Source organism: Trichosurus vulpecula, chromosome 9 (genome assembly GCF_011100635.1).
Source record: "Trichosurus vulpecula isolate mTriVul1 chromosome 9, mTriVul1.pri, whole genome shotgun sequence".
Taxonomy (NCBI): domain Eukaryota; kingdom Metazoa; phylum Chordata; class Mammalia; order Diprotodontia; family Phalangeridae; genus Trichosurus; species Trichosurus vulpecula.
The window spans coordinates 59619238-59647077 of NC_050581.1; the positions used below are offsets into that span (position 1 = coordinate 59619238).

General features: G+C 43.4%; 1 protein-coding gene across 1 annotated transcript in view; it reads right to left on the reverse strand.

Moving 5' to 3' along the window:
- The window catches only part of TMEM8B (transmembrane protein 8B), a 67856-nt gene that overhangs the window by 6153 nt on the left and 33863 nt on the right, over positions 1 to 27840 (reverse strand). The window contains exons 5-11 of the mRNA XM_036739553.1: positions 24163 to 24296; positions 20499 to 20764; positions 19557 to 19882; positions 8153 to 8246; positions 7847 to 7970; positions 2198 to 2340; positions 1501 to 1679 (exon numbers count right to left, since the gene is read on the reverse strand). Coding sequence (XP_036595448.1) covers positions 1501 to 1679; positions 2198 to 2340; positions 7847 to 7970; positions 8153 to 8246; positions 19557 to 19882; positions 20499 to 20764; positions 24163 to 24296 — 1266 coding nt within the window. The remainder of the gene's footprint in view (positions 1 to 1500; positions 1680 to 2197; positions 2341 to 7846; positions 7971 to 8152; positions 8247 to 19556; positions 19883 to 20498; positions 20765 to 24162; positions 24297 to 27840) is intronic.

Genomic DNA, 27840 nt, shown 5'->3' on the forward strand with positions numbered 1-27840 from the left:
GAGGGGGGAGGGTTAGGGGCACAGTGCCCCCAAAATCTGAAAAATCTGCATAAAATTTTTTTGGCCTTCCCTTCATACCAGAAAGCATCCATACACTTCCGAGCATTTCTGAGCTTCTAAACTTTTTCTGTGTTGTCTGCTGGCCTTCACATGTCATCTGTGGCTTTTGTAAAACTCCCCGAAATTTACCATTTAATTTCTTATGCTGACCAATGATGTCAAAATTGTGATGGGAAAAGTCATGATGTGGAAGAGATAACTCTAGTCTTTGTGTCAAGTGGTTCAATTAGTCTCTAATCAATCCAATTTTCCCACTCTCTAGTCCATCTAATAGTCCAGTCCAAAATTCCCCTTCTTTTCTACATGAATAGCATGAAGAGACTTCAGCAAATGTTTTGCTAAAATCTAGGCAAATGCTATGTACAAAATTATCCTGAGCTACCATTTTAATACCCTAGTCAAAAAAAGAGAATAAAGTTATTCTGACTTGACTTATTCTTGATGAAGCCATGCTGGCTCTTGGCTTGATCCACTGCTTCCTTTTCTAAACATTCACTATTCAACCCTTTAATAATACAGTCTAGAATTTTGTCAAGAATCAAGGTCAAGGCCCACTCCCCGGCCTATACTTCACAGACTACATTCTCTTCTCTTACTGTCAGTGAAGGTGGTGTCCATGAAAGTACCTTCTGATGCCACTCCCCCCACTTGGGGCGCGTCTAATATGGGGCAGAGAACTAATAGTGGAAGATAGCAGAGTAGAAGGAAGACATACCGTGGAACTACCCCACAACTCCTACAAACAAATCCCGAGAATACACCAAACTTGGGTGTTTTCTAAACTGGGAAATCCAAGAATCACTGGAAATATTTTTCCAACCCAGGTCAGCTTAAGGAGACAAATAAAAAGGTCTGCAGACCACGGAGGATGGGGTCTACCCAGGAATGGCCACCCAGGGCATTCCAGTGCAGGGAAAGCCGATGTGCCAGGACAAGAAGAGGTCCCAAGTCCATTGTGGAGGGCCCCAGACTTGTACAGAGGATAGGAATAGGTGACAATTGGCAGAGCTGTTGCTCATTACTCAGTTCCAGGCTGCAGATCCAGGGCAGACTGGGGAGGAGACCTGAGTCTGGGGGTGGCATTCAAGGGTGAGGAGTGATTGTGAACTCTAGGCTGTCTGGGAGTAAGTTCAAAAGCAATGTTCTGACATAGAAGAGGAGTGCGGTCTTAGTTACAACCTCCAGCCCAGTTTGAAGCCAGCAATGGAAAAACCATGGATACACACACACACACACACACACACACACACACACACACGTGTATATATACATGTGTGTATGAACACACATATAGGTATGTGTACATATATACACATGTGTACATACATGTGTGTATGTGTGTGCATACATGTGTGTGTACATACACACTCACAAACACCAAGCACTACAGAGAAGACTGTGGTGAAAGTATAGACCAAGGCACTCCCCAACACCACTTACCGTGGAGAAGAACATGGTGAAGGTATAGACCGCAGCCTCCAGCACATATCGACTTCGGACAGCCACGACCACAGGTGGCAAAAACATGAGGTTACTTAGGCAAAGCAGCAGTGTGGACAGAAGCTGGAATCCATAAGTGAGAGCATCTGCACTGTCTGTACAGCCCCAGCCACGCCAGCCTAGGAGGGATCAGGGGCATGCTCAGTACTCAGTGCAGGGACAGCAGGAAACAGGAGCTCAGGGTTCATGTTCTATATGAATTCCTTCTCCTCTGTGAATTTCTTTTTAAAAAAAAAACCCATGCTCTCATTCTAGAGTTTGAGAAAAGAGATCCTATCCCTACTTGCCTTTTCTCTGCCCCTTGGCCCCTTGACCTATCTCAATCTCCTTCTCTGAAAAACGGAGTTGGATTAGATTATGCCTTCAGCTCTAAATCCTATTTCTCCTTTCATACCCTGTCTTCTTTTCTGAAGCCCCCATCTCTGGACCTTCATTTCCTCCTTCTGTTCAGAATACTGGTCTTCCCTCCCTCCCAGTGGCCTTGCCCATATATTCCCTGCTACTAAATCTCCCTCTTCCCACCACCCCTGCCTCAGTTCCTGCTGTCTGAATCCAGGGCTTCTGGTTCCTAGCCTTGGCTCCCCAGACCTTCCCAGCCTCTCTATCCCATGCCCTTTCCTCCAACTTCCTCACTTACCAGCCTTGCACTCACAAGCTGCATACAGGTAGTTATGTGTCCTCAGAAGTTTGCACTGACCATATGGGCCACAGTCATCAATGCATGGGGACAGGAAGGTCCGGAGACGGACCTCAGCAGTGACGTTCTTACAGCGTTCAAACCTGCAGACACACTGATGATCATGCTGGCATTTCTGATCCTTGCCCTAGACACCCTGTCTCACATTGTCTGGATGTCTAGCCATCCCTCTGGGCAAACTGACCCTCACCTTGGGTGTGTGAGACTGACACCCTGCATATACTAACCATCGTACTGGTCACCTCTATCCTCCCCCAAAATACTTGAGTATTTGAAGGACTATCCTTGATAAGGATATCCCTTGATAAGGGAAAAGGAACTAAATGGTTCTGCTTGACCCCAGGGTCAGAATTAGGAGTAATGGGTAAAAGTAGCAAAAGGGAACATTTAGATTTGACTCAAGAAAAGGAGTCCTAACAATTACATCTATCCAAGAGGGGAATGGGCTGCCTCAGGAGAGAGTGGGTTTCCCTTCACTGGAGGTCTCCAAAGAAATGCAAGATGGCTACTTTTTGAATGTCTTGTAAGGGGAGATTCTTGTTCAGACACAATTTTAACTAGATGGCTTCTGAATTCCCTTCCAACTCTGTGATGTTCTGATGCTATGGTTCTGTGACTAACACACTGGACACACAGTATGTGACCATCATCCTGGGCACACCCAACCATAAACGTGGCCATTACACTCAAACTGAGCAGCACAATGGACACATTGGCCATGACCTCCCTGGACTAGCTATCATCCTTAGCATTCCCAAGTATCCAACTGACCCTCCCAAAGGGCACCTCTGCCCTTTCTCTGCTCTGCAAATTAAATAAGAATTAATAACGTTCTTTAAACAGGAAACGGGAACTTAGTGGGAGGCACAGCAAGAGGCATGGGCTTTGCAAAAGGAAGAGAGATGGCAATTGGCTTCTGGATGCTCAAGCCAGCTGAAGTCATGCAATGAGCTCTAGAGTGGATGGGGCCAGACCCACGGTGGAGAAGACACAGCTGCTGGAAAAGCCAGCCCAGATGTGAGCCTAGGATCACAGCTGAAGAAGCCAGAGGGAGAAGCAGCCTTAGCAACCAGCTGATGAATATGCTTCAAGAAAACTGAACAGGACAGGCAATGAAGTAGAAGATAAACCTCCCTGGATGGCAGGGACTGTCTCAGTTTTTCCCTTTGTATCCCCATCACCTAGCATGGTACCTAGGTGATGGCCCTCAGGGGCATCTTGACAAATCTTTGTTGAATTGACAATGAATTAAGAGAAGTGGCTTAGAGTAAAGGTAGGAATTCCAAGGACCTGGAGCCAAAGAGTCTTCCAGGAAGGGGGAAGGAGGTGACTAATTGGATTAAATGGCATGAAGCCCAGGAGAGGAAGATTTAGGGCCAAATAGAAAAGAGCCTTCCTCCTCCAGGGGCCAAGCCAAAGAGACCTCCAGGAAGAGGTGAGAATCCTACCAGAGAGCTAGCATCCGCTCCAATCCTTAGGCAAAGAGCTTGATTAACTTGGGCCAGCACCAACTCAAACAGGATTTAGGTGAGGCTGACTTCAGAGGCAAAACACAAGAGTTGGAAGAGGACTTCAAACTTCAAACCATCACTTCCACTTCACTGATGAACAGGACCACCTATTCCTATAAACTTTAAGAAATTGACTAACTTTAAACCTCTTCCTTTTTGTTTGCTATTTTTTAATTTTTATCTGTCTTCTTGTCCTTGTGAAAGAAGATTAGGGGAGAAGGAAAAATAGCAAGAAGCCTCAGGAAGAGTGTTGGGTTCTTCAAAATAGTAATGAAAAGAAATAAATAGAAAACTAAGGAAAGGAAAGAAGAAAACTGGGTCCCTTTCCACAAGGGAGATACATAGGATCCTGGGTGGGAAAGGTGTTGAGAGTAGATCCCAAGAGCAAGTGGGTCAAGTTCAGGAGCACAGGAACTGCCCTCGGATCAAGAATTGTTGCTCAAGGTTTAGTGCTATCATGAAGCCCCAGACAATCCCTCGAAAAGCACAGGTGGTAAAGTAAGCAATAAATCCAACAACTGTGCAACTATGCTTCCTAGTGTCCATCACCTTTGGTACACATACCTGCTCAGGCACTGGAAACTATTGGTACATGGGAAGAAGTAAGTTCTAGCCCAGGTACAGTAACCTTTACTGCTGGAGAATTACTTGTAGTAAAACAATAAACAGGATAATAAGAATAAAAATAATGACTCGATTTTTGTATAACCCTTGAAAGTTTGCAAAGAACTTTTCACATAACAACTCCTTGTGCTAAGTAGTTCAAGTATTATGGTCTCCATTTCACAGAAGAGGAAGCTAAAAAGTTCAGTAACTTTCTCAACGTCATATGGCTAGTACTTTTCAGAACTGGTATTTGAACCCTTGGCTCCAAGTCCTGTACTCTTCTTGTACTATCACACTGCCTTGGGAGAAATTCCACACTGGGAAAGAGGGAGCGTCTAATCCAAAGAACCACACGAAGAAAGACTGTGGACCTTTTATCCCTCTCAAGCCAGCAGATGAAGGAGTTTGGAGGGGTGTTTATGTTACTATTCTAAAGCCCTACCTTCAAAGGGAAGGTCTAGTTCTAATGGACACTCAGGAATACCCTATAAACTGTGTAGACAATAGCCTCACAGTTGAAGAAACCATTGGAAAGGTTACTGATGAGCTACTGTTACCTTCTGGTCAAGAAGAAGAAATTTCTGTCTTGATAGTATCCTTGGCAAGACCAGGAGGGGATGGGGTTCAACATGATTTCAAAGTTTAAGGAGTAAAATTCCCTGGACCAAATTCAGCAGGCTGAGTGGATAGAGCCTGCAGATAAAGAAAAGTGGTTAGTTGATCAAACCCACTTCCAAAAAAAAATGTCCCTATAGTTCTTGCTTTTAAGGAAACCCAAGGAAAACATATTTAATCCTCTATGGGAAAAAGAGGGTCAGGGAACCACCCTATCCTAACAGCTATGAACCTTCATCACTGGTTCACTGCAATGCATAATAAACATAAGAAGAAAGGGGATTGGGAAACTAGAATTGGGAGTCATTTCCCCAGCCAGGTACCCTTGGGCTTCACCAGTTGTGGTTAGCAAGCAAGAATGGGACACGTAGATTCCTTAAGCTCATTAGAGAAAAATTAATGCAGTTGTCAAATCTGTTGCTTAATATCATGCTTTTAAAAAAACTGATCATTGAGGAAATATTGGGAGAAATCTCTCCTGTAGACTTTGGAAAGGGATATTGACAAATAGAGGTAAGCTCAGAAGCCAGGCTGAAGGCAGTCTTGTCAGCCTTTTAGGGATGTATGAATTTAATTTGTTGGCTTTGGGTTGGGAAGAACTCTTCCATCAGTTGGTCAGTGATGGTTGATCTGAGATGGAACCCCTTGCCATATAGAGATGACACAGCTGTTATTTACAGATATAGACCAGACGCAGAATTCTACCTGGAATATCCAGAGAGGATGCTCCAAGTGGATCAGAAAGCTGGTCTAACTGTGAAACTCAACATTCATTTGGATCTAACAAATGATAGAATATTTGGCCCCTAGTGGGAAAAATAAGAAAAACAATGCCCCCATCGTAATCCAACCAAAGACATTCAAAAGTAGAGGAGCAACTGAGCCCAAAGAAGAGGCAGGTGAAAGAATCACATATCAAGAGACAGAAGTGACCTTTAAGGGTCTTCTAGTCCAAGTCCTTCATTTTACAGAAAGATTAAAGTGCCCAAGGTCATACAGGTAGTGAATAAGAAAGGCAGGATTTGAATCCACATCTTTGGACTCCAAAGCCAGTGCTTTCCTTTGTACCATGTGTCTGTTTCCAGGTTTGCTGTTTATTACTACAGACCTATATCCCTATTTGAGAGAGAGAAATTGAATGGAGAGCCATCCTAGGAGTAAGGAAGAATAGACTCCAAGTCCCACTTCTGATACAGACCAGCTGCAGGATTCTTGCCAAGTTACATCTCTGAGTGTCCCAGACAATTCTCTAAATCTATAAACCGAAGAGCAGGTGCTGATCTACCTGCATTGGCAGAGGGAGTTTTCTCACTAGGAATTTTCCATATCAGTGAAATCACAGGGACAGTCCCATATCCCAGTTTAATCTCTTGGTCTCTCCCCTTACTGATTCTTTCGCTAAGAAAAAGTCAGAAAAAATAACCTGAAATTCTGAGGACCGGGGCACCCTTTAGGATGCAGGATAGAAAGCCCACCCTGCCACTTCCACTGGAGATCTCCTCCTTCTAATGATGGCAACTCCATTTCAGCCAGTTTGTCAGGAGACCACATTCTCAGTGCCCCTGATCTGTAAAAAATTGTCTTTGGGAATGCTCAGTATCTCAGCACAGGGTTTGGGTTGGGGTGGGGAAGAACATTGAGGCAGGAGATGAGAAGATGGAGAAAAATAACTATGAGCTTTCTTTATAGGAAATTGCCACTCGGATTAGCCAGGGCTGGCTCAAAAGGCTTCAAAAGGAAAGCCTTGTAATTATCCGAACCCTTCATAAAATCAGGCCTTCTTTGGGCAATAGCAATAAAACTTCTCCTTTATATATGGGCCTATTTTATAGATGGAGAATCTGAAGCTTAAAGAGATTGAGTGGTTGGAGGTTTATTGTCCTAACAACCAGCCCTTTTGAACCCCAGAGAGAGTTTTGACTCCAAGCCACAGACTTGGGTGTGGTGGTTCCAGGAGCTCAGCATGGGGGAGGCCTGTACTGAGCATGCTCAGGACCCTCCTACGCAGTCACAGATGCCCTCTCTTGAAGGTGTTAAAAACTTTTCCCTGCTGCCTCGCAAAAGCAAGTTTAAAAATAAACATTGGCATGACTTTATTTTTAAGGAAGGAGGGAGTTATCTTCAGGGAATGACCCAAGATAACTTTGCTAGGTGAAGCAGGGAAACGTTGAGATGGAGACAAACCATCTGCTGTTTACTGTGAGATGGAAATGTCTCTCTTCAGTGCCTTGTCCCACAGTGTCCATTTCCACCACTGTTTCTCTCAATAGTGAGAAAAACGGTGCAGATGGGGTGCCTAATGCCTGGCTGAATCAAGGAGCACTAGCCCCAGAAATAAAAAAGCAATAGAGGCAGGCAGGACAGGCTCTCAAAACAAAAATGAGAAAGATATATAAGGGAAAGCTGAAGAGTAACAAAGGGAGATCACACCTCGCTTCATTTATGAGTGATACCCTACCTCCCACCCCCACCATGTTTCTCCATAGCTTCCAACAGTAAAACCCTTAGACAGTCTTAGAAGGCCCTTGCCCTTGCTTTGGGAAAGGAGGGAAAGGAGCCAGTGAAAACCTCCCTCCTCTGCAATAGCCTTGGGAGGGGAGGAAGCCCAGTTGGAAAAGCATGTGGTGCCAGACTGGAGAAAGCTGAGAACTGAAGTACTTGGGCCGTCCAGATGGAAGGGAGCTCAAACCCAGGAAAGATATGTGTGGTTATGCAAGGAAGGAGCCCTTCTCACCATAGCTTCCCCAAGTCTGTCCTTCCAGTGTGCTCCCCACCATGACCACCCCCTTTCAGTGTGACTTTCCCCACTGAAGACCCCCAATCAGCCCTCACTATATCCCCACTTTCCTGCTCTTACCATGGGCCTGCTCCACACAAGGATCGGAGGGTCAGGTACCAGGTTCCTGTTTGGGGGAAAGGGATCCGAAGTCTGGAGATCTTAGAAGCAGCATTGACGGAGAGAATGAAACCAGCCAGGGACTCTGAGCAAAAGACAGTGGTCATTGGGAGTTAGGGGGTGGGAGGAGGAAAGGATCCCTCTGTCTCTGTCTTCCCTGCCTCCCGATATCATTGCCCTGCCATCTTCACCCTCTCCCCACCCTCTTCTTCCCTTATCCCATATACCATCATCTCCTTCCCAATGCTCCCTATCCAGACTTCTCACCTGTGGAGCAGGTCACAGAAGAGTCACCTGAACTCAGAGGCACCTCATGAGTCAGGCATCCAAACACAGTGGCATTCTCCTGGTGCAGTGAACTCTGAATAAAGGTTGGGGGGGGGAGGTAAAAGTATAAAGGATTTTCACCCACACCTACCTCACAACCTGGTCTCTCAGACTGCTAAAAAACATCTCCAAGAACGGCCCCCCCACCACCACCCCTATACATACACACACCAAGCCTATAAACAACCTTCCATCCCCAAACGGGGAACTTTTCCCCTAATTACCCTGTACCCTTACTCCTTCAGAATGCTTCCCAGATTCCCATAAACTTCTAACTAGGAATACCTATGTAATACCTGATACATCTTCCCCTTTCTTATAAACATAAACCCCTTCAATCCTTTGTTCCAGACTCCTGCCTTTACTATTCACATGTGACTATATAAGTTTCCCTATACCTAGGATGACTTCTTTTTGTGAAAAAAAGGCCCCTGAGGTCTTGACACTGAATTTAGGCTTAGATGAAATATAGATGATTTCCCTTCTTTGGTTCTGAGTTCTTCTGCTCCCAATTCTACCCCTGAGGTTGACAAAAGTGTTCTATGTACCCACTGACCCACCATTTGCCACCATGGGCCACTGTCCCTATTTGTGACCTCCAGTGCCAACAAAATGACTACATGGCATATCATATGTAAGGGGAGAAAGGAGAGGTGGGCAAGGATGGTTGGGCATATGAAGAAGCCTTCTTATTCCAGGGGTAGAAGGATGTAGGCTCACCAGTCCTAGGAATTAAAGATGTTGAACTGGGCTCACAAAGAAGATGAAAAGAAATTACAGAGCCTAAGAGAACCTGAGAGAGATCTGGGCCAATATCCATTTGAATTTAAATGAAAGGATTAAGAGGCCAAGCAAAAGGCAGGAAGGAAGGAAACCAAGCAAGGAGTGGAATCTGGCAATCCACCTGAGATTTAAGAACATTAGCCTTCTAAGACTTTGACCTACTTGGTATCTTTGGACTTTTTCCAATGGCTTATCCCTGCCTCATTTTGGGAAGATTTGGGGGATGTGGGTTCCTAGTAGCAGATGGTGCCAGGGCCAGGTATGGACAGCCAGCATAGATCATTACTAGGGGAGAAGGATGAAGCAGGCAAAAGAACCAGAGGGGTGACTAGGACTAGGCAGGGGCAGGCAAGAGTCATCGCTGGTTGAATAGTATAAATCAAGTGTCATCTATGAAGGACATGACAGTCTGGCCAGGGATAGGCAGAGCTGGGTAGAGTTCTGAGGTCAGGGCAAGTCAGAAGGGCAGGGAGCACAGAAACTAAGGCTGTCAATGCATCAGTAAATGTCCTTTTGTCCCAAACTGAGACTTTTTGCAGGGTTCAGGGTTGGTCCCTCTGGTAACTTGGAGGGTGGGCACAACCTTCTGGTCTTAGGGGTTAGAGCAGCCAGGACTGCTCCAACTTTGTAGCAGGATTTAGTCATTTTTATTATTGGTATCTTCAATGAGAAGCAAATTTTCCAACTGAGGGGGAAGCTTAGCTAGAGCACCAAGACCTCAAGATACAGAAGTCAGGGCTAGCACTTCCTGAGATGTAGAATCTAGTTTTATCACAACCATTCAGCCCTGTTTATTCTTTACCCAAGCCCTTGTCCACCCTGGATGTCAACCTCAGCAGTAGAGTTGGAAACAGAGGAACTCAGAACCAAATTATTCTCTATCTGTTCCTCTGTTGTTACTAATATAAAACATACCTAGGTAAACCAAATGGACTTTGAGCTTTCTTACAAGACAATAAGAAAAGGGGGAGCCACCCAGACTACTTCCTATATCTGCAGTTGGGCTAGGAAAGTTTATACATGTGAAACAGTAAAAGAGCAAGAAAAAGACCCCTCTTCTATGTTGACATTACATGCCCTTAATCCAGAAGATATGAGCTTCAGGGAAGGTTGATTGTAAACAATTAATCTTATGCAGCACTTTCTTGGAGGGTGACTAAGAATTAACAGGAATGCGGCTGTCTATCCCTTTGACCAGAAGGAAATGGGAAAGCTAAAATCTTGACAGAGAAAAGAAGTGAACAAGTGTGCCAAGAGGAGAACATGAGGCATCCCCTTCCACGCTGTAGTTTTCCACTGGTCACCAAGGGGAAAGAAAGGCAGCTTAGAAGGTGTGTAAAGGCAGGAAGACAGACACTTGCCACTGCCAAGGTCCCAGGTCGTAATGGCATCAACTATGATTCCATGGGAATGAGGAAAGGAAGATACTCTCATTACTCTATCATAACTGGTGATCTGAGTTTAACGGAAGTAAATGTAGTAAGATGGAGGGCTATACTCACTGAGCTCTGGAGACAGACCCTGGTGAATTCTACACTCCCATATTCCACCTCATCCCCCTACCCTCTTATTCTCAATGGAAAGTTGAGTCTGCTTCCCTAATCCTTGTTTCCTTGAACAATTTGGTTTTTGGAACTGAAAATTTTTTTAAACATTAAACTTTGTTTTTATATGTAATTGGAAAAAAGATAATTTTAAAAAGAATTTGTTTTGCTCTGGGATTTGCCAGTTAAAAAAAAAAGTTTCTCACACATTGTGTATTTGCCTAGAGTACTGAATGCAACTGAGAGGGGGTGGGAGTGATAAATAGTAATGCATATAGGAGGAGATTTTTATGCTGAAATATGTATTTGCCAGAAAAATAGATTCTCTTTCTAATATCTGCAACTACTATCAGGGAGCTCAAAGCTAGAGAGAAAAGAGATAATGTTGGTATATATATATATTATTAAAGCTCCTTAAAATCTGAATAGAATGAGTGCATCTGTGTGTCCTGGACTTAGTATAACCTTACAGTTTTCTTTCTAGTGGGAGGAGGTTTGGTAAGTGAGCAGAATAAGCCTCAGACTATTGTCTCTCCAAAAAACCAATCCCCAAGAAGGGTGGGATGAAGTCTTTGACTAAGAGGTAAGTCACACCCATGGAGATGCCAATGGGGAAAAGCTAGTAAGGAATGGACACCACCACTGTAGGGGGGGAGGGGGAGGGGAAGAAAGAAGAAGGGGAGTGGGAGCGGTAGAAAAGAAAAGGGGAGAAGAGAAGAGAGATGATGTAAAGAAAGGGGGAGAAAGAGGGGTAGGTGAAAGAGAGAAGAGAAAAGAACAGAGAAGTTAACTCTCTTCTTCAGCCAAATACCTTCTACCCCCAACCACTGTCATAAATGTTAGGAGTACTTTTCTCCTTGAGAACTATATCTCCCACAAATCTGTGCCAAGCATGGCAGATAAGGATGCCCCCTCTAGTGCCAACTGGAGTTGGGTGAGAATGTCTACATCCGATGGGAGGTTAGACAAAAACTCTTGCAAGAATCAAACTGTGCATACCCTTCGATCCAGCAATACCACTACTAGGTCTGTATCCCAAAGAGATCATAAAAAGTGGAAAAGGACCTAAATGTACAAAAATATTCATAACAGCTCTTTTTGTAGTGTCAAAGAATTGGAAATTGAGGGGATATCTATCAACTGGGGAATGGCTGGACAAGTTGTGATATACGATTGTAATGGAATACTACTGTTCTAGAAGAAATAATGAGCAGAAAGATTTCAGAAAAACCTAAAAAGACTTATATGAACTGATGCTGAGTGAAGTGAGCAGAACCAGAACATTGTACATAATGACACTAACACCGGGCAATGATCAACTATGATTGCCTTAACTCTTCTCAGCAATACAATGATCCACATCCAGAGAAAGAATTGATGGAGTCTGAATGCAGATTGAAGCATACTATTTTCGCTTTTTTTTTTCCTTTTTTCATGGCTTTTTCCTTTTGTTCTGTTTATTCTTTCACAACAAGACTAATGTGGACATATGTTTTACATGATTGCACCTGTATGACCTATATCAGATTGCTTGCCATCTTGGGGATGGGGAGAAGGAGGGAGGGAAAAAATTTGAAACTCAAAATCTTTCAACAAATGAATGTTGAAAGTTGCCTTTACATGTAATTGGAAAAAAGAAAATAGTATTAAATAAAAAGTGTCAAAAATGAATGCTGAAAATTGTCTTTGCATCAGGAATTAATTTGGAAAAATAAAATACTATCAAATAAAAAAGGAAAAAAAACTCTTGCAAGAGAGTCAGGATATGGGATTATTCGAGTAACACTCTAGAAGAGAAGAAAGAGAAAGGATGCACAAAGGCAGAAAGCTGCTCCACAGCTATGTCAAACTCCTATTGCTACTAATAACACAAGTTTTTCTCTTCCATTTGGGAAGCAATGACTACTGACTTCCTCCTAACTACAGCTCCTGTCATGAGAAGCCACAGTGGCCAGAGTTCAATACTTTGCAGATTCAGTGCTGAGATGCAATGTCTTTTAGACCTGCAGTGCCTATGAATTGATCTCTGGGAAAATCACACCCTCCCCTAGTCGGCTATTGTATGGTGCGGTGCTTTGTGTGCAGCATGGGTAGTGTTGAAAGAATGGACTCAGAAAACATTTTTTCCAGTGTAGCAGCTTATGGTACTAAACTGATGAGCAGGGAACTAAATTCCTCATGAACTAAATTCCCTAAAAGTTTGGGAGTTTGTAGTTTGGAAAATGGATGTTTAAAAAGTAGCCATGTCTCCTACTTGACCTAATAGCTTCTTCTACCACAACCTCACCCCCAAGCACTCTTCAACTTTGTAAGGGGGACATTTCTCTGGTGTGGATATGAGCTCTGTAATGCCCACGCTAGCTGATAAAATATGCTAGAGCTTCCCTTTTTCACAAGGGAATCAGACAATGGAGTAGCACAACTAGCTAATCAAAAGGACTTCTGAAGCCCAGGGCTGCCTGACTTACCAGTGATCCTTTGCAACTAAACATTAGCTGAACTTGGAAAAGCCAGCAACTGCTGAAACCAGTCTTGGCTAGCTCAGAGAGACCACCAGACATTTTGGTTCCTAACTTATCTAAGAGCAGCAAGCCTGCTTTCTGATTGGTTGTGTTTGCAGATGTCTTCTCCCTGGACCCCTACTCCCCTGACTTCCTGATTTATTGTATTTCTCCCTTAACCACCCCCACTTATCGCTGAATACCTCAAATATGTATAAATCTCCCATTCTTTTCTCACTCCACTTTGAACAGCTGAGAATGTTATCTCACTGCTCCAGCTTGCAAGCTTCTTCTTCTCAGGCAATAAATGCAGTTATAACCTTTGTAAACTGTGATTGGACTCTGCCTCACTTCAGGTCCCCCTTTTTGGACCTGGGGTTTCTTCCATTTTAGCAGTTAATGGGGCTTTTTATTTTATCATTAGAAACTATCCCCCACAAGCATATGCAGAATATAGGTAATGGTAAATACTGAAAGGCAGTAGGGGCAGGAAGATCTGCCACCTAGACCACCCTCTCCCTTCAACTTCCCTTCACCAGCCCTAGGCTACCCAGATCCCATCCAGGATACTTGACTGTTCATACCACTTAGCTGAGATGAGTTACCAACTTTTTTCTTTCTAGTGCTACTTTATCATCTATTCTGCTACCATTCTATAGATCCCAGGCCTTGAGGTGCTGTTGTCTGATCTGCTGTTACAACCTAAAGACCCCTGGGCCTTACCAGCCACTAGCGTTGCCATTGCCATCAGCCCTGAGGCTGGACTTTTTATGTGTTGTCTCTCCCAATAAAAATATAAGCTCCATGAGAGTAGGGACTTCTCACCTTTTCTATTTGTATCCTTAGGGTTAAATACAGTATTAGATGTGGTTTTTTTTATTCATTCATTGATTTATTCACCACTTTATTCTTGTATCTTGTTATATATCTTAAATTCTATTTTAAGTAAATGTCTTTTTGCTTTGCTATAGTATCATACGACTAGCTATGTCTGATAGGAGGAGGTTCAGGAAAAACATGAGCTTTCTTAAGCAGTGATTGAATAAACCCAAATAGGTTCTAGGAAACTGGGTGTGGCAGTAGTGTTTCACAATCTCTCCTCCCGACATCAGGTATGAAAGAAAACAGTTCATTGGTGGGGGGAGGGGAGTGGAGGGAGGACATGATGAGACCAGGAAAGGGAAGGTAGATTTGTAAATTATTTAAGTGAACCCTACAAAAGCCCAAAGAGTACTGGAAATATCTGTTAATACTGAATGAAAGTTACCAAGTCCCTTAGGAGAAGATGTTTGGATCAGATATTCATTGGGCAGACCACAAAAGTAACTAAGAAGTGGGTCGAAAGGGACACTCAATCCAAGAACGATTCAGTCCCTAATTTTGACTGGGAGGTGAAGTGGGGCTGGAGAATAAGTCTGATGGGTAAAGGGATCCAAAGGAAACTCCATCAACCATCTCTGGTCCCATCGTCTATGGCAAGGAAAGGTTCTTAATTTTTTCTGTGCCATGAAACCCCACTGACAAGCTGGGAAAGCCAATGGACTCCTCAGAAAACTGTTTTTAAATGCATAAAGTAAAATACATAGGATTACAAAAAAAAACTACACTGAAATAGTTATCCTAGTAATAATAAGTTCACAGAGCCCCAGTTAAGAACCCCTGATTCAAAGGTGTCTTGAATTGAGGGTGTTGTGGGGCTAAAAGACAAAGGAAGGACAGCTATGCACCTGACATTGTAGGGGCACAGAGTTGCCAGCTATTCCCTGGGTCTGTTCAAGAGGATCAGGAAGCTACCTCAGTGCTCATTTTTGTTTCAGAGGTTGGAAACCAGCGTGGACATAGTGAAGGAAGGAGCCTAGAATGCCCTCCCCCCTCTTTTCTACCTCCTGGCTTCCTTTGAGCCCCATCTAAAATGTCATCTATAGCAAACCTTTCCCAGTCTCTCAATTCTAGTACCCCCCTCTCTTAATTGTTTCCAATTTATCTTGTATATAGCTTTTTTGTACATATTTGTTGGCCTGTACCCCTATATCAGCAAGGCAATACCCCCTCCATTAGATTGTGAAACTCCTTGAGGGCTGGGGCTATCTGTTGCTTCTCTTTGCATCCCCAGCACTTAGCACAGTGCCTAGCACATAAACACCCAGTCCGGGTATTTAATAAATATTTATTGATCGATTGGGTGGTGAGCAGTTGTTTCAAGTGCTTGGGAGTTAGTGAGTTGGTTCAGAAGGATCACTGGTTCTACAGGAGTAAATAAATATGTAAGCCTGAAAAATGTTTGATCATGGAAGCTTAGAAAGAGAAATCAGAGGGGAAGATGCTGTCAGTGTGTATGGAAGAGAGTAAGTGAAGGGAAGATTATGCGAGCATGGAAGCCTGTGTATGAAACCCTGATTGGAGAAGAACTGTGAGCTGGGACAAGGTGGCCTGCTGGACCCCAGTGACACCAGATGCCATTCAACAACTAAAACAAGGGCAGCTAGGTGGTGCAGTGAGTAGAACACCAGCCCTAGAGTCAGGAGGACCTGAGTTCAAATCTGGCCTCAGATAATTAATTGATACATTTACTAGCTTGCGACCTTGGGCAAGTCACTTAACCCCAATTGCCCTGCCTCCCCGCCCCCTCCAAAAAAAAGACTAAAACAGCAGGAGAAAAGTAATGATGAGAGGCTATTAATGAGAAATGGTCTCATGTCACTTTTCAGAATTGGGTGTCTTGAAGCTCCTCCTAATTCCTCTTGGGAATGGACACAAGGTGACTCAGAGTATTCATAAATGCCAAGAACACCTTCATGAGTTAAGGAGCCTACAGCATCAGGAGACAGGTGGTGGTGTTGCTGTCACTCATCCTTCATTCTGGAAGAAGACCAATGACCTCACGAGGGTGATGTCTTGACTTGCCATGAATCTGATGACTCTGGAGGCTCTCGGAGTGAGGCTGACGACTTTGCTCAGGAGATGAGTGGCATAAAGGACAAAGCACTGGGTTTGGAATCAGACAGGCCTGGATTGACAACCTGCCTCATATACTTATTGTGTGACCCCAGGCAACTTAACTTACTTCCTCATTTAACTCCTCTTGACCTCAGTTTCCCTCATCTGTAAAAATAAGGATAATAGCAGCACCTTACTCCCAGGATTGTTATGAGGACCAAATGAGAGAATACATGTAAAACACCTTGTAAACCTTAAAGCAATACATAAATGGTAGCTATTATTTTAATTGACTACTCTAGAGAATCACAGGGCCCTGCAGAATATCCTGCTAGCATTTACATAGTACTTATGAGGTTTGCAAAACATTTTACAAAAATTATCTCATTTAACCTTCGAAACAACTCTGTAAGGTAGGTGCTATTATCCTGATTTTATGGTTGAGGAAATGTAGCTGAGAGGTTAAGTAACTTGCCCAAAGTCACACATCCAACACTCTATCCACTGCACTCCCTTAGCTGCTTGTATAAGGGGGAAAGTAAGGAAAACCAAACAGACCAGAACTATTTTCTAGATCGATACCCAAGGCCATTATAACTTCCCTAGGAACTCACCCTATGATGCAGACAATGACTCTCCCTCTCTCCTACCTCCCCCCAACTCCCAGATTCCTAAAACTCCAAGTAACAGAACCTCCTTCCTGACTGCTACAACCACCTTACTGAGACTTTCTCCCCACTCTCAAGAGTCTTGGAAAAAAAAAGAGGGGAGTAGATTCCTTCCAGTCTCCTGTAATCACTCCCTTAAGAGCTCCTCCTCTTCCTCCACCATTCCTAGAACAACTTGCTCCCACCTCTACCTCAGTTTCCTGGAAAATCCTACATAATCAGAGCTTTTGAGGGTCCTTAGTACCACTGCCATTCCTATAATCCAAATGCAGACCTCCACACATAGAGTCACCCTTTCCTGAAAAATCTCTCCTTCCTTCTCCCACATTCAAGCCACAAACGCCCACCCCTTATTCAAGACTTGGAAACTTCATTTCTTCCACAAAATTTCCAAGGCTGATAAGAAGACGGGCGCTCAATCCTGGAGCCCTGTTATCAGTAAAATCAGCTTAAAATACTCGGTCCATCTCAAAAATGGCCATGCTCCTTCTCCATTATGAGGTTGCTATGTAACCTTGGGAACCCACCTCCAACAGTCTGGCTCTAAAATAATAGGTGATAGGCCACCTAGAGTAACTGGATGCCTAGAGGAGATGTTTTCATATTTGAGAAAATGTATCTAAAGCAAGGTGTAAATGCAGGCAGCACTTGTAATATAAAGAGAACCAGACTATTTGGAGCAAGAGAAACTGGATTTGAAACTAAACCTTCTTCTTAGCTACCAGTGTGATTTTGGGAAAGTCACTTAACCTCTCTCTAGGGCCTCATCTGTAAAGTGGGCAGATTTGACTGGATTATCTAAAGTCACCATCCACTTCTAAATCTTACAAGCTAACATGGAACAGTAGTAACACAGCTAAGACTGTCAAAGGGGAATGCCTCCCCCTTGTGGAATCTCCATGCAGTGGCACAAAAGTAGCCTAGACTCAGTCCATTGGGGGAAATGGAATTAGAAAGGACATCACATTTCCCCACCAATGGCTATTCAAAAGTTTGGGTATTACGTAGTACATAAGGGAATGGAAGGTATTTCCTGGAACAATTTATACAATAACAACAACATTATAAAAGATAATCAACTTTCAAAGTCTCAGGAACTCTGATCAACAAAAGACAATTCTAGAGGACTCAGTATGAACCAACCACTCACCACCTGATAGAGAAACGATTGACTCAGAATTGAGACTTTTCTAACATGGCCAGTTCGGAATTTGTTTTGCTTATCTATGTGTTTGCAACATGAGATTTTGTTTTTCTTGCTTTCTCAATGGGGTGGAGAAGTGGGAGGTGGGAGAGAAAGAAAGCAGATCTCTATTTTTAAAAAAAAATTAAAAATTTTAAAGGGAGGGTTAGGGTTAGGGTAGCTGCAAAAATCAGAGGAAAGGAAAGGCAAGAAACTTGCTTAATGAACCTGTGGCAGGGGCAAAAGAATGCTCTGAAGAACTCTCAAGTGTAATGAATTGCACTGCAGGAAAGAAAGGAGTGGGTCCCATGAATTTGAAATGTAAGAGAAGGTAGGGGACAGGATTCTGTGATAGAAATGTGAAGATAACACATACGACCCTCTGGGACCGAAGGAAACCAGAAAACAGCATCAGAGGTCAAGTAAGTTGATCAGTGAACAGGGGTCCCTAAAAGATACTGAATTGTTCCTCAAAAATCCGAGCTGGTGATGAATACAGCAGCGGATATTCATGGCTATTTATGTTAGATGGAAATGGGACTGGTGAGATTACCTTGAAGATAAAACTTAACTGATGTTCCCTTAACCTGTGAATAGCCTCTACCCTTGACTCACTCTCTTAGTAATAAAGTGAAAAAGGTGGGGGGAAGGAAAGGATCCTATGTGGAGTGAAAGACTTGAGGTAAAAGCTGGCACTAAGCACTGTTCTTCAAAGGAAAAATGTGCCCCTTTTCTAGCTAGCTGGTGACAGCGTTCGGGACGACAAAGAGAGCCGCGGGGTCCTAGACCACTCTTTCTTCACTGTCCATTGTCCTTTTGACAACTGCACAACAAGCAGCTCTTAGGTTGGAGTTGACCCTTTTTCAATGAAGAGGCTTCTAGGGGTGACGTTTCCAGCTAGGACAAGCCCCAGTCTCCTCATCGATAAAATGAAAAAATGAGGGTTTCTTAAACTAGAGTGCCATGGATCCCTTCGGCAATCTGGGGAAGCCTATGAACCCTTTCTCGGAACAATATTTTTATTTTTTAGAACAATATTTTTAAATTCATAAAGTATATAAAATTACAAAGGAAGCCAATTACATTGAAATGCAGCTACCAAAATGGTTTTTTTTTTAATTCGCAGACCCCAGGTTAAGAACCCTTGGAATAAATGATTTCAAAAAGTTTCTTCCAGTTCTAAATCCTGTGACAAAGTGAAAGCCCCCATGGTCAGTTGACTCCATGAACCAAGCAGAGTGTGAAGATTTCGACCTAGTCTAAAAGCAAATGCATGATGTCTGCTCTTGGGGAATCTTTGGTCTGATGGGGAAAATAGGACCCTTGTTCTCAGGGAACTCCTAATCTGTGGGTAAGGAAGACATAGATTCTCCCCTGGAAGCCCCCAGTTAGATGAGGGTGAAAATATCTCTGGCCTCAGAGCAGAATAAGAGTACAGGGGAATGGATAGTCCCATAACTGAAAATATTCAAGTAGATACTAGATTGACTACCTATCAAAGATGTTATTGAGGGAATTGCTATACAGGTGGGAGGTTGAATTGACTGAAATCTAGGGTGCCTTCCAACACTGATTTATGGACTGGGTGGAAGATATGTAGGGAAGCTTTTTGAAGGCTCTAAGTACTCAGCACCACTACCTGAAGTTTCAAGCTGAGAGTATCATCAGCTTCTCCTTCTCTGTCCCCCTCGTACCTCCCCTAAGCCCCATTCCCTACCCCATCCATACCACATTGAGCTGTAACTCCAGGGTCAGGACCCCTCCACTGTCCAGCACAGGCAGGAGCTTCAGGGCAAACACAGCTGGACGTCCTGGTGGAAGGGCCACACTGGGGCCGAAGAAGATGTAGAAGTGGACAGAGAAGGTATCCAGTTCATTCCGCAGTGTTGGACGCACTGGCCAGCAGTGGTCAGGGGGAGATGTGCTCTCAGACACCTCTTCAGGGGCTCCCAAGGGTGGTATCTCCTGAGGGGGCAGCTGAGTACCCAGAGACTGGGGCATGTTCATGGCTGCTCCAGGTACCAAGGCTCGGGACAGGCCATGTTGGGGGCACTCTGGGAAGAAGCTTATAGCTCATTGACAATCCCCTCAGTATTACAACCCAGACCCTAAATTTCCCACCTTGACCAAATCCCCAGGGCCATCAAATAATACCTCCCTCCATCCCCACCCAGGATAGCCTCTTAAGGGACCAGGGTTCCAGGCACATTGAGCTCTATAAGTGGGCTCATGGTTTATCCATAGCCTCTATGACCTTCAAATAATATCCCTAGGGTCTTGACCCAGACTAAGATGAAGTACATATATCACTATGAAAAAGTTCAAAGAGGGTGAGGGTGAGGTAAGATCACAACAGGAATCAGATTGTCCTATAGTATAGGGAGGAAAGGAAAAGTATCCTGGGGCAGGGTCCCAGAAAGGGACCTAGGGTATTGTGGCTGACTTTACAGCTACATGCATAACTATAATGCTATGGTTCTGGAAAGATGATGGGTTATGATAGGAGATATCCTGAGTTTTTCCAACAAGGGATCTCAGGTAGAGTCCTTCTGGATTTCCTTATAGCTGCATGGAATGATGAAATTGGATGGTCCAAGAGTAGGACACAGGATTTCCCTATGATGGGGTTCCCAAGGAAAAGTATAGAAACCCAGGGGCCCTTGTGCTGACCTTGTAGCTGCACACACAGCTGGAATCGAAGGGTTCCAGGGAGACCCCTTGGTGTCTCCACACGTACATAGACCCAGTCCCCCCAAGGAGGCAGGGCCAGCTCCAGCCCACATGGTGCCAATTCCCCACAGGCCACAGAGGTTGAGTTGTGCAGGGGAGGTGCCTTGGGGCGCAGATGCATCATCAGGGGGCAGCCAGAGCCCCCACGAGATCCCACACACTTCAGCTGGACAGAGACCCTGGAGGTGAAACTGGGGACAAAGACCCTAGAGGGGGGGATACAAGGACAAGAGGTGACAAATTGGGTGGTGGGCATGAGAAATTCTAGGAGACAAAGATGAGAGGAGAGATACTGAAGATTCTAGTAGTGAGGAGAGATGTCAGTGAGGTGGGATATGGGGGATGAATGGAGCATATAGGGAAGCTTGGATGGGGAGAGAACTATAGATGTCAAAGGAAGGGAAAATGGCTCATGTCCAGTGAACAACATAATGAAAGCAGCGCTTCTCTTGGTAGGAGCTATATCCATGTTAAAGACACTTAAATATTTTTTGCCACAAAATTCTGAGGTAGCATTGCTAAAAGTGATCTAAAATTCATTCCATTGGTCATAATTCTTCTTTACAACTTGACTATTGTGTAAACAAGTTCAATGCAAAGTTATACGTAGTAGATATATAGAATTCCATGCCATCTTGGGGAGGGAGGTGGGGAGGGGGGAAAGAAAATCTGGAACTCCAAATTATGTAGAACTGATTGTAGTAAACTAAAAATAAAAAATCTCAAAAATAACTAAATAAAATAAAATTAAAAATAAAAGTGATCTAAAGGGAGTAGGAAGCTGAGCCAGTAACAGCACAAAAGCAGGGAGCACAGGTCAGTCACTGGGTTCAGGACCTGTTAGCCATGTTTTTGCAAATGAAATCAAGGGACAGAGTTGGTACTCTGTAACAGGAGTTCAGTAAGTGGATCCCAGGGTGCCCGGGGCTTTATGAAGGTGGGGAGGGAGAAGGAAAGAAAGATTCTCACTGGCAGGATACAGGGAGATAAGCTTCTCATTGGCAACAAGGTGGTAAAAAGTTAACCTCAACACACCAGGAAGGCTGTGCACCCCAAACTCCAGACCTGGGATAGAATGAGAATCTATCTAGGGAGATATATCTGCGGACTCAAGAACAGTGCAGATCAGCACAACAATTCATAAGCCCATGCTTACTCATACCTCTCTGGTCTCATTCGGTCTGCTCTACTGTAACAATAGGCAATGGAGCTGGGCATACACACCCTGGCACCTTGGGAATAATCATGTACTCAGGCTCAGCACTGAAGGATTTGCACTCTGGAATGACGTAGCAATACCTTGCTCATTCCTACATCTGGGTGGGGGGATGTGCCAAAGGGGACTGGTGACTGAGGCAGAAAGAGTAGTGGGCGATAAAAACCACCTCTTTTGTGGAGACAGAGCTAATGCCAGCTCATGGGGACTGTCAGTGAATCTTTGTAATGTTCCTTGGCTTGGCACTAGAGAGTGGAGAGTCATTCCACACCAACAGGGCCAAGGAGAGAGCGAAGCTTCTGACCTTCCCCTGAAGGCTGACCACAGTATGGGTAACCCAGATGGGCTAGAGGGCCAGGAACAGAGGGTGACTGAGCCTAGGAAAAGAAGTACGTAGAACTGACTTCAGGTGGTAGTATCTCCCCTTCCCAAGTGGAGGTTTCTGTTCCATGGATGGCAGGGGTTAGAGAGAAGAACAAAAATATCATCTCTTGATGAGGACTTAGGTTAAGATGAAGCAAAGGTGATAACCTGCTTGCTAGGCATTACAACCATGAGGCAAACTAGTTAATATCTTATTGCATTCTAGATGCTTAGTAGGAGTGCAGATTAAATAAAATGCAGTGCAATCAAATTCTGTGAGAATTCTAGAGAAATGAACCCATAAAGACAAGGAAGGCTTTCTCTGAGTCTCTACTGAGCTACCTGAAAAGGGAGATAGCACCCCCATCTGGTTGACCGCAGACATGGCTGAAGGAAGTATGAATACGTTGGAGAAATGCAACCCACACAATCTCAGCTCACCTAGTCCCCCTCACACTCCCTCAGTCCTCCAAGGAGGAGCTAGGGAGCAACAAAAAAGACAATAAAGAGGTAAGATAGCCACTAAAGACAAGCAGATATATAATGGTATAAACAAATGGAGGACAGAAAAGGAGGAGGTATTTTATCTCTTCCACCCACTAAATGAAATAATGATTCCGAAGTCCTTTTGGCCCCCTTTCTTCTCTTCCTAACCCCTTACCCTGTGGTGACATCACAAAAATGGCACAGGCTTCAAGAGATAGAGGGGGGAGGGGAGAGAGATGACCTTTAGTAGAGGTGAAATACCCCGGAACAGAAGCTTGTGGGAGAAATAAAGGAGATTTTTTTAAAAACATGAGAAGAGGGGTTTTCCCTTTGTAGAACCTGGGACTCTAGAGCTGGGGACTTTCCATCTCCTAAAAGTTTTTCTAGGAAAGTTTTTTTGGAAGCTAGAGGTCTTCCAACTTCCAGGAATTGGCTTTGCTCAGCTTTCTTAGAAGGCTGCTGTGATCTCAAGGTTGGCTGAAGACTTTGGAGTTAAACCATACACCCCCAAATTCCAGAGGGACACTCAAAAGGTATAGAATTACATTCTATTGCCTTTTTATGCCTGCTTTGTTTGTATGTGAATGGTTATTGGGATTTTTATTGGCACAAAAATTCTTCATACAAGAAGCTATAATGGTTGATTAGCATACTTGTTTTTGAGCTAAAATTCCTCCACAATAATGTACAGTTTAATCTCGTATACTAGACATATGTATAGTGTGTATGTGTTAAATTTTCAGTGGGAGCACTTTCACCTCAGAAATTGGCTACAAATTAGGGCTTGATTTACTGTTTGGTTGATTGTCTAGACTTAAGAAGAAGATGGAAAAAATGTTAATAATGCAGATTAAATTTTAAAGTGAGTCTTGCATACTTTTTTTCTTTTTAGAAAAATCAGTTGTTAAACATTTCCTAGCATTCCAGTGGGTGCAGTGGCAAGAGGGCTAAATTTGGAGACAAGAGAAACCTGAGTTTCAATGTTGTCTGGAATGCTTAGTAGCTATGTGACAACGGACAAAACATTTAGCCTGTCTCAGTTTTCTGATCTGTAAAATAGGAATAAAAAATACTTGTAGTCCCTACATCAGTGCATTTACAAGCAGTTTTTATTAAAATGTCAGCTTTTATTAAGGAGAAATCTCTGTGTATTTGTTGGCAGGTGAAAAACAGAAAGGGGAGGTGGAGGAGGGAGAGAGAAACTGAAATATTGAGAGGGGAGAGAGAAAGAGGAAGAAGAAAGGAGAGAGGGAGGGAGAAAGGAAGGAAGGATGGGAGGGAGGAAGGGAAGAAGGGAGGAAGGAAGAGGGAGAGAGGGAGAGGGGATGAAGAGGAGGAGGAGGAGGAGGAGGAGGAGGAGGAGGAGAGAGAGAGAGAGAGAGAGAGAGAGAGAGAGAGAGAGAGAGAGAGAGAGAGAGAGAGGTCTATTTGGTATAATCTACCAAGAGTTTTGGTAACAGTTGGGAAAAAGGCATGAGAGTATCAGGACTTGGTGGGCAATCGAGAAGGCAATGAGAGGCCAGGGTACATCAGACTCACTTGAACAGGGCCGAACGGTTATGAGAGGAAAGAGTTTGCTCTGAGGGACGACCAGGAACAAGGACAGCAACATCAAGCAATCGACGGACAATCAACTGTGGCTGAAGAAGGTACTGGCACTCATCATGGAGACCCTGGGGTAAACAAAGGAGGAAATGATATTGACATGTCATGGAGACCCTGAGCAGATTGGAATGGGAACTGGGAGGTAGTATAAGATGGCAGAAAGGTCTTCTACTAGGAATCAGAAAATCTAGGTTTTAAGTCCTGACTCTGTCACTAACCAGATGGTTGATCTGAGTAAAGTCAGTTCCCTACTGGACCTTGTTTTCCCCACCTGCAAATTGAAGGGGTTGGACTAGATGATTTCTATGGTTCCTTTTGGCTCTAATATTCCACTATGAGGTGCTAAAACTCATCATGGAGACCCCAGGGAAGCAGACAGAAGGGACAAGTTCTGACACTAACTGGAGACATCCTCAGGTGGAGAAAGAGGAAGAGGGAAAATGTACTAAAATATATCGTTGAAACCATAAGGGACAAAGAGAGAACAGGCACTGGTACCATGTGAGGACCTCCCAGTGTTCCCAGAACCTATCCAGTACCATTTCCAGTCAGAAGCAGAGTTCACCTACAGTTCTCTCTTCCCTTAGTTATGATCAACACACATTGAGCCAGAACTCCTCAATTCTGGCAGAGAATATAACACAGAGAAGAGATAAAAAAACAGATATAAAACGGAGAAAAAAGACATAAAACAGACTCATCTCAGGGACTCCTTCTCTGACTCCCTAATTTTCCAGGCTCTGAAACTAGCCTGCTCAGATCTATAGCACTTTGCTTACCCTTCCTGCCTAAGCTGGATTCTATGACTTCTGACCTCAAGCCTTCCTGACTGTACATCTCCACCTTTTTATTCTAATTCTTATTTCTGAGCTCTATTAGTTATTCTGGTCCTATTGCTTTCAACATTCAGGCATTTCAATACCCTACGATCAGCTCTCTAGGCCTTGGACAGGAGTACCATGAATTCATCTAGCTAAACATTCATTGTGGCAAACTGAATTACTTTGACCTTCCATGACATTCTAACTCTATCCTTCATGCCTTTGTGCAGATAATGATCTCTTTCCTGACATCAGACTTATAATCTCTAGCTTTCTTTAAGACTCAGCTCAAGTGCACCTCCTGAGAGGGGACTTGTTGGTATTCTCACCCTTTGATTTTATTTGTATATATTTTATATTGAATTTATTTTGTTTGTTTTATATTGACTTATCTATTTATTAGTATATATTTTTTATTGACTTATCTATGTACATGTTGTTTCTCACACGTACAATGTAAGCCCCTGAGGACAAAAATGATTTGTTTCTGTGTATGTATATCCAGATACTGGCACACAGTAGGTGCTTAATGAATGTTTGTTAAATTGAGTAGACATTTGTGCACCCATCTACCATGTAAGTGGGGCAGGCTCTTCATTGCATCAGTCAATCAACAATCTACTTTACACTTCTTGAAACTTATGACCTGGTCAATGACTGTCAGTCACACCACTAAACTGATATGGCCCTGAAACCTGTGTTTCAAAAAGTGAGTATGCTCTGTAGTCACTTCTGTTGTCAAGTTCTAACTATCACGCTTCTAACAACAGCTGAGAGATTCTACTGTGGGCAAGAACATGGGCCAAAGAACAGCACTCACATGAATAAAAACTGACTCTAGGTTTATCAATATGCCTGAGAAAGGGAAGGGAAGATTCCAACAAGGATGCTTTTGGCCAATATCGGCAGGACAGGATATGTCAGATACAATGTAAAGTAGAAGGGATTTGAAAATGCCCTCCAACTCGGGGAAACAGCATTGGTATACCAAAGACCCATGATCATGGAATCTTAAAGTAGAAGGGCATTTAGGGATCATCTAATCCAATGCTAGACTAGATTCCTGCATGGATACAGGAATCTCTTCTATATCATTCAAAGCAACTGAATATCCAGCCTTGATTTGAACACTTCCAAGGCCAGAAAACTCACTAACAAGTAATCCTATTCCATTCTTTCATTAAAAAAGCTAAAAAGCTACCTGTCTCTGGCTTCCAACCAGTAACCTTGGTTCTTTCCTCTGGAGCTACTTAGTAAAAGTCCTCTTCCAATAGCCCTCTTCAACATTTGAAGAAAGATATAGTGTCATTCTCTAGCCAACCCACCCCTCACACTCTTTCACCGGCTAGCCATCCCTAGCTCCCTCAAATATTCCTCTTACCACATTGTTTCCATACTCTTCATCATCCCCTTCTAAACATGGTGTAGTTAGTCAATATCTCTCTTCAAGTATGATACTCAAGTATGAACACAATATTCCAGATGAGGTCTAACCAGAAGAGATAATTAATTACTTTTTCTGTAAAAATTGGGCCTTTCTTTTTCTAGACATTATACAATAAATTTAGCCTAAGATTACACTCACTTTTTTAGTAGCTACATCATGTTGTTGGCTCATGTTGAGCTTATAGTCAACTAAAACCTTCAGGTTACTCACAACTTATGTAATTTAATTTTTAAACCAGTGTTAAAATTTTACTTTTATCATATTGGTTTGGGCTCATTGTTCCAGCAAGTTGAGCCCCTCACTTACTAACTGACCATCAAAAAAGAAAAGTTAGACATGTTGGGGCAGGAAGTATCTAACCAATAAGTCTATCTTTGAGGAATGGAGACAACTCATGGAAGTTACCAAATACCCAGTCCAGATACTATGACAATCATACCTTTAATACTAGGAAATACCCCAAGCCCCCCAGGCCAAATGGATCCTGGTTTTCACATGGTTCAATTCAAGTCGATAAACATTTATGAAGTACCTGCTGTTTATAAGGTCCTACACTAGACACTGGGTATACAGAAACAAAAATGAAATAGTCCTTTCCCTCGATGAGCTTACATGTTGAATGGAACAATACAACACGCATACAGAGAAGTAAACATAAAGTAGTGTGGAAAGGGAAAGAATACAAATGTGGGGGAGTGGTGTCCAAAGGCACTATTGTCAAGGAAACCTTCACAGAGAAAATGGCACCCAAAGGAAGGTGAGGATGCTGAGAAGCCAAGATGATGTAGGCATTTATTCCAGGCATGGAGGACAGCTTGTTTGACTGCAGAAAAGTAAGAGATGAAATGTCAGGGTCAAAGACATCCACTTTGGCTAAGATGTGTGGAAAGCGAAACATTGCTAGAAGAGTAGGTTGGAGCCAAATTAGGACAACTCTTAAAGCCCCACTAAAGAGTTTGTACTTTATCCTAGAGTTAATAGGAAGTCACGAAAAGTTTTTAGGCAGGGGAGGATGAGTCATATCTATGCACTAAGGAGATTATGTTGGCAACTCCATGGAAGATGGTATAATCTTTTTTGCTGGCCTACCACCAGGGAGCTTAGAATGGCCAATGTCCCGTGTGTGTGTGTCCTTCTGTTAGTGGCACCACGATTCTCCCAATCCCCTAGACTAAATCCACAGAGTCATCTTTTTTTTTTACTACTGTCACACCTTTGAGTATTTGTATAAACACATTTGAGGATTTTGTTGTTGCTTCTCTGTCTTCTCCACACTGTCCCCCATGAATTACTGGTCCTCTTTTGTTCTGTTCTTTTTCCTACTGTACAAAGGAGAATCAAGAT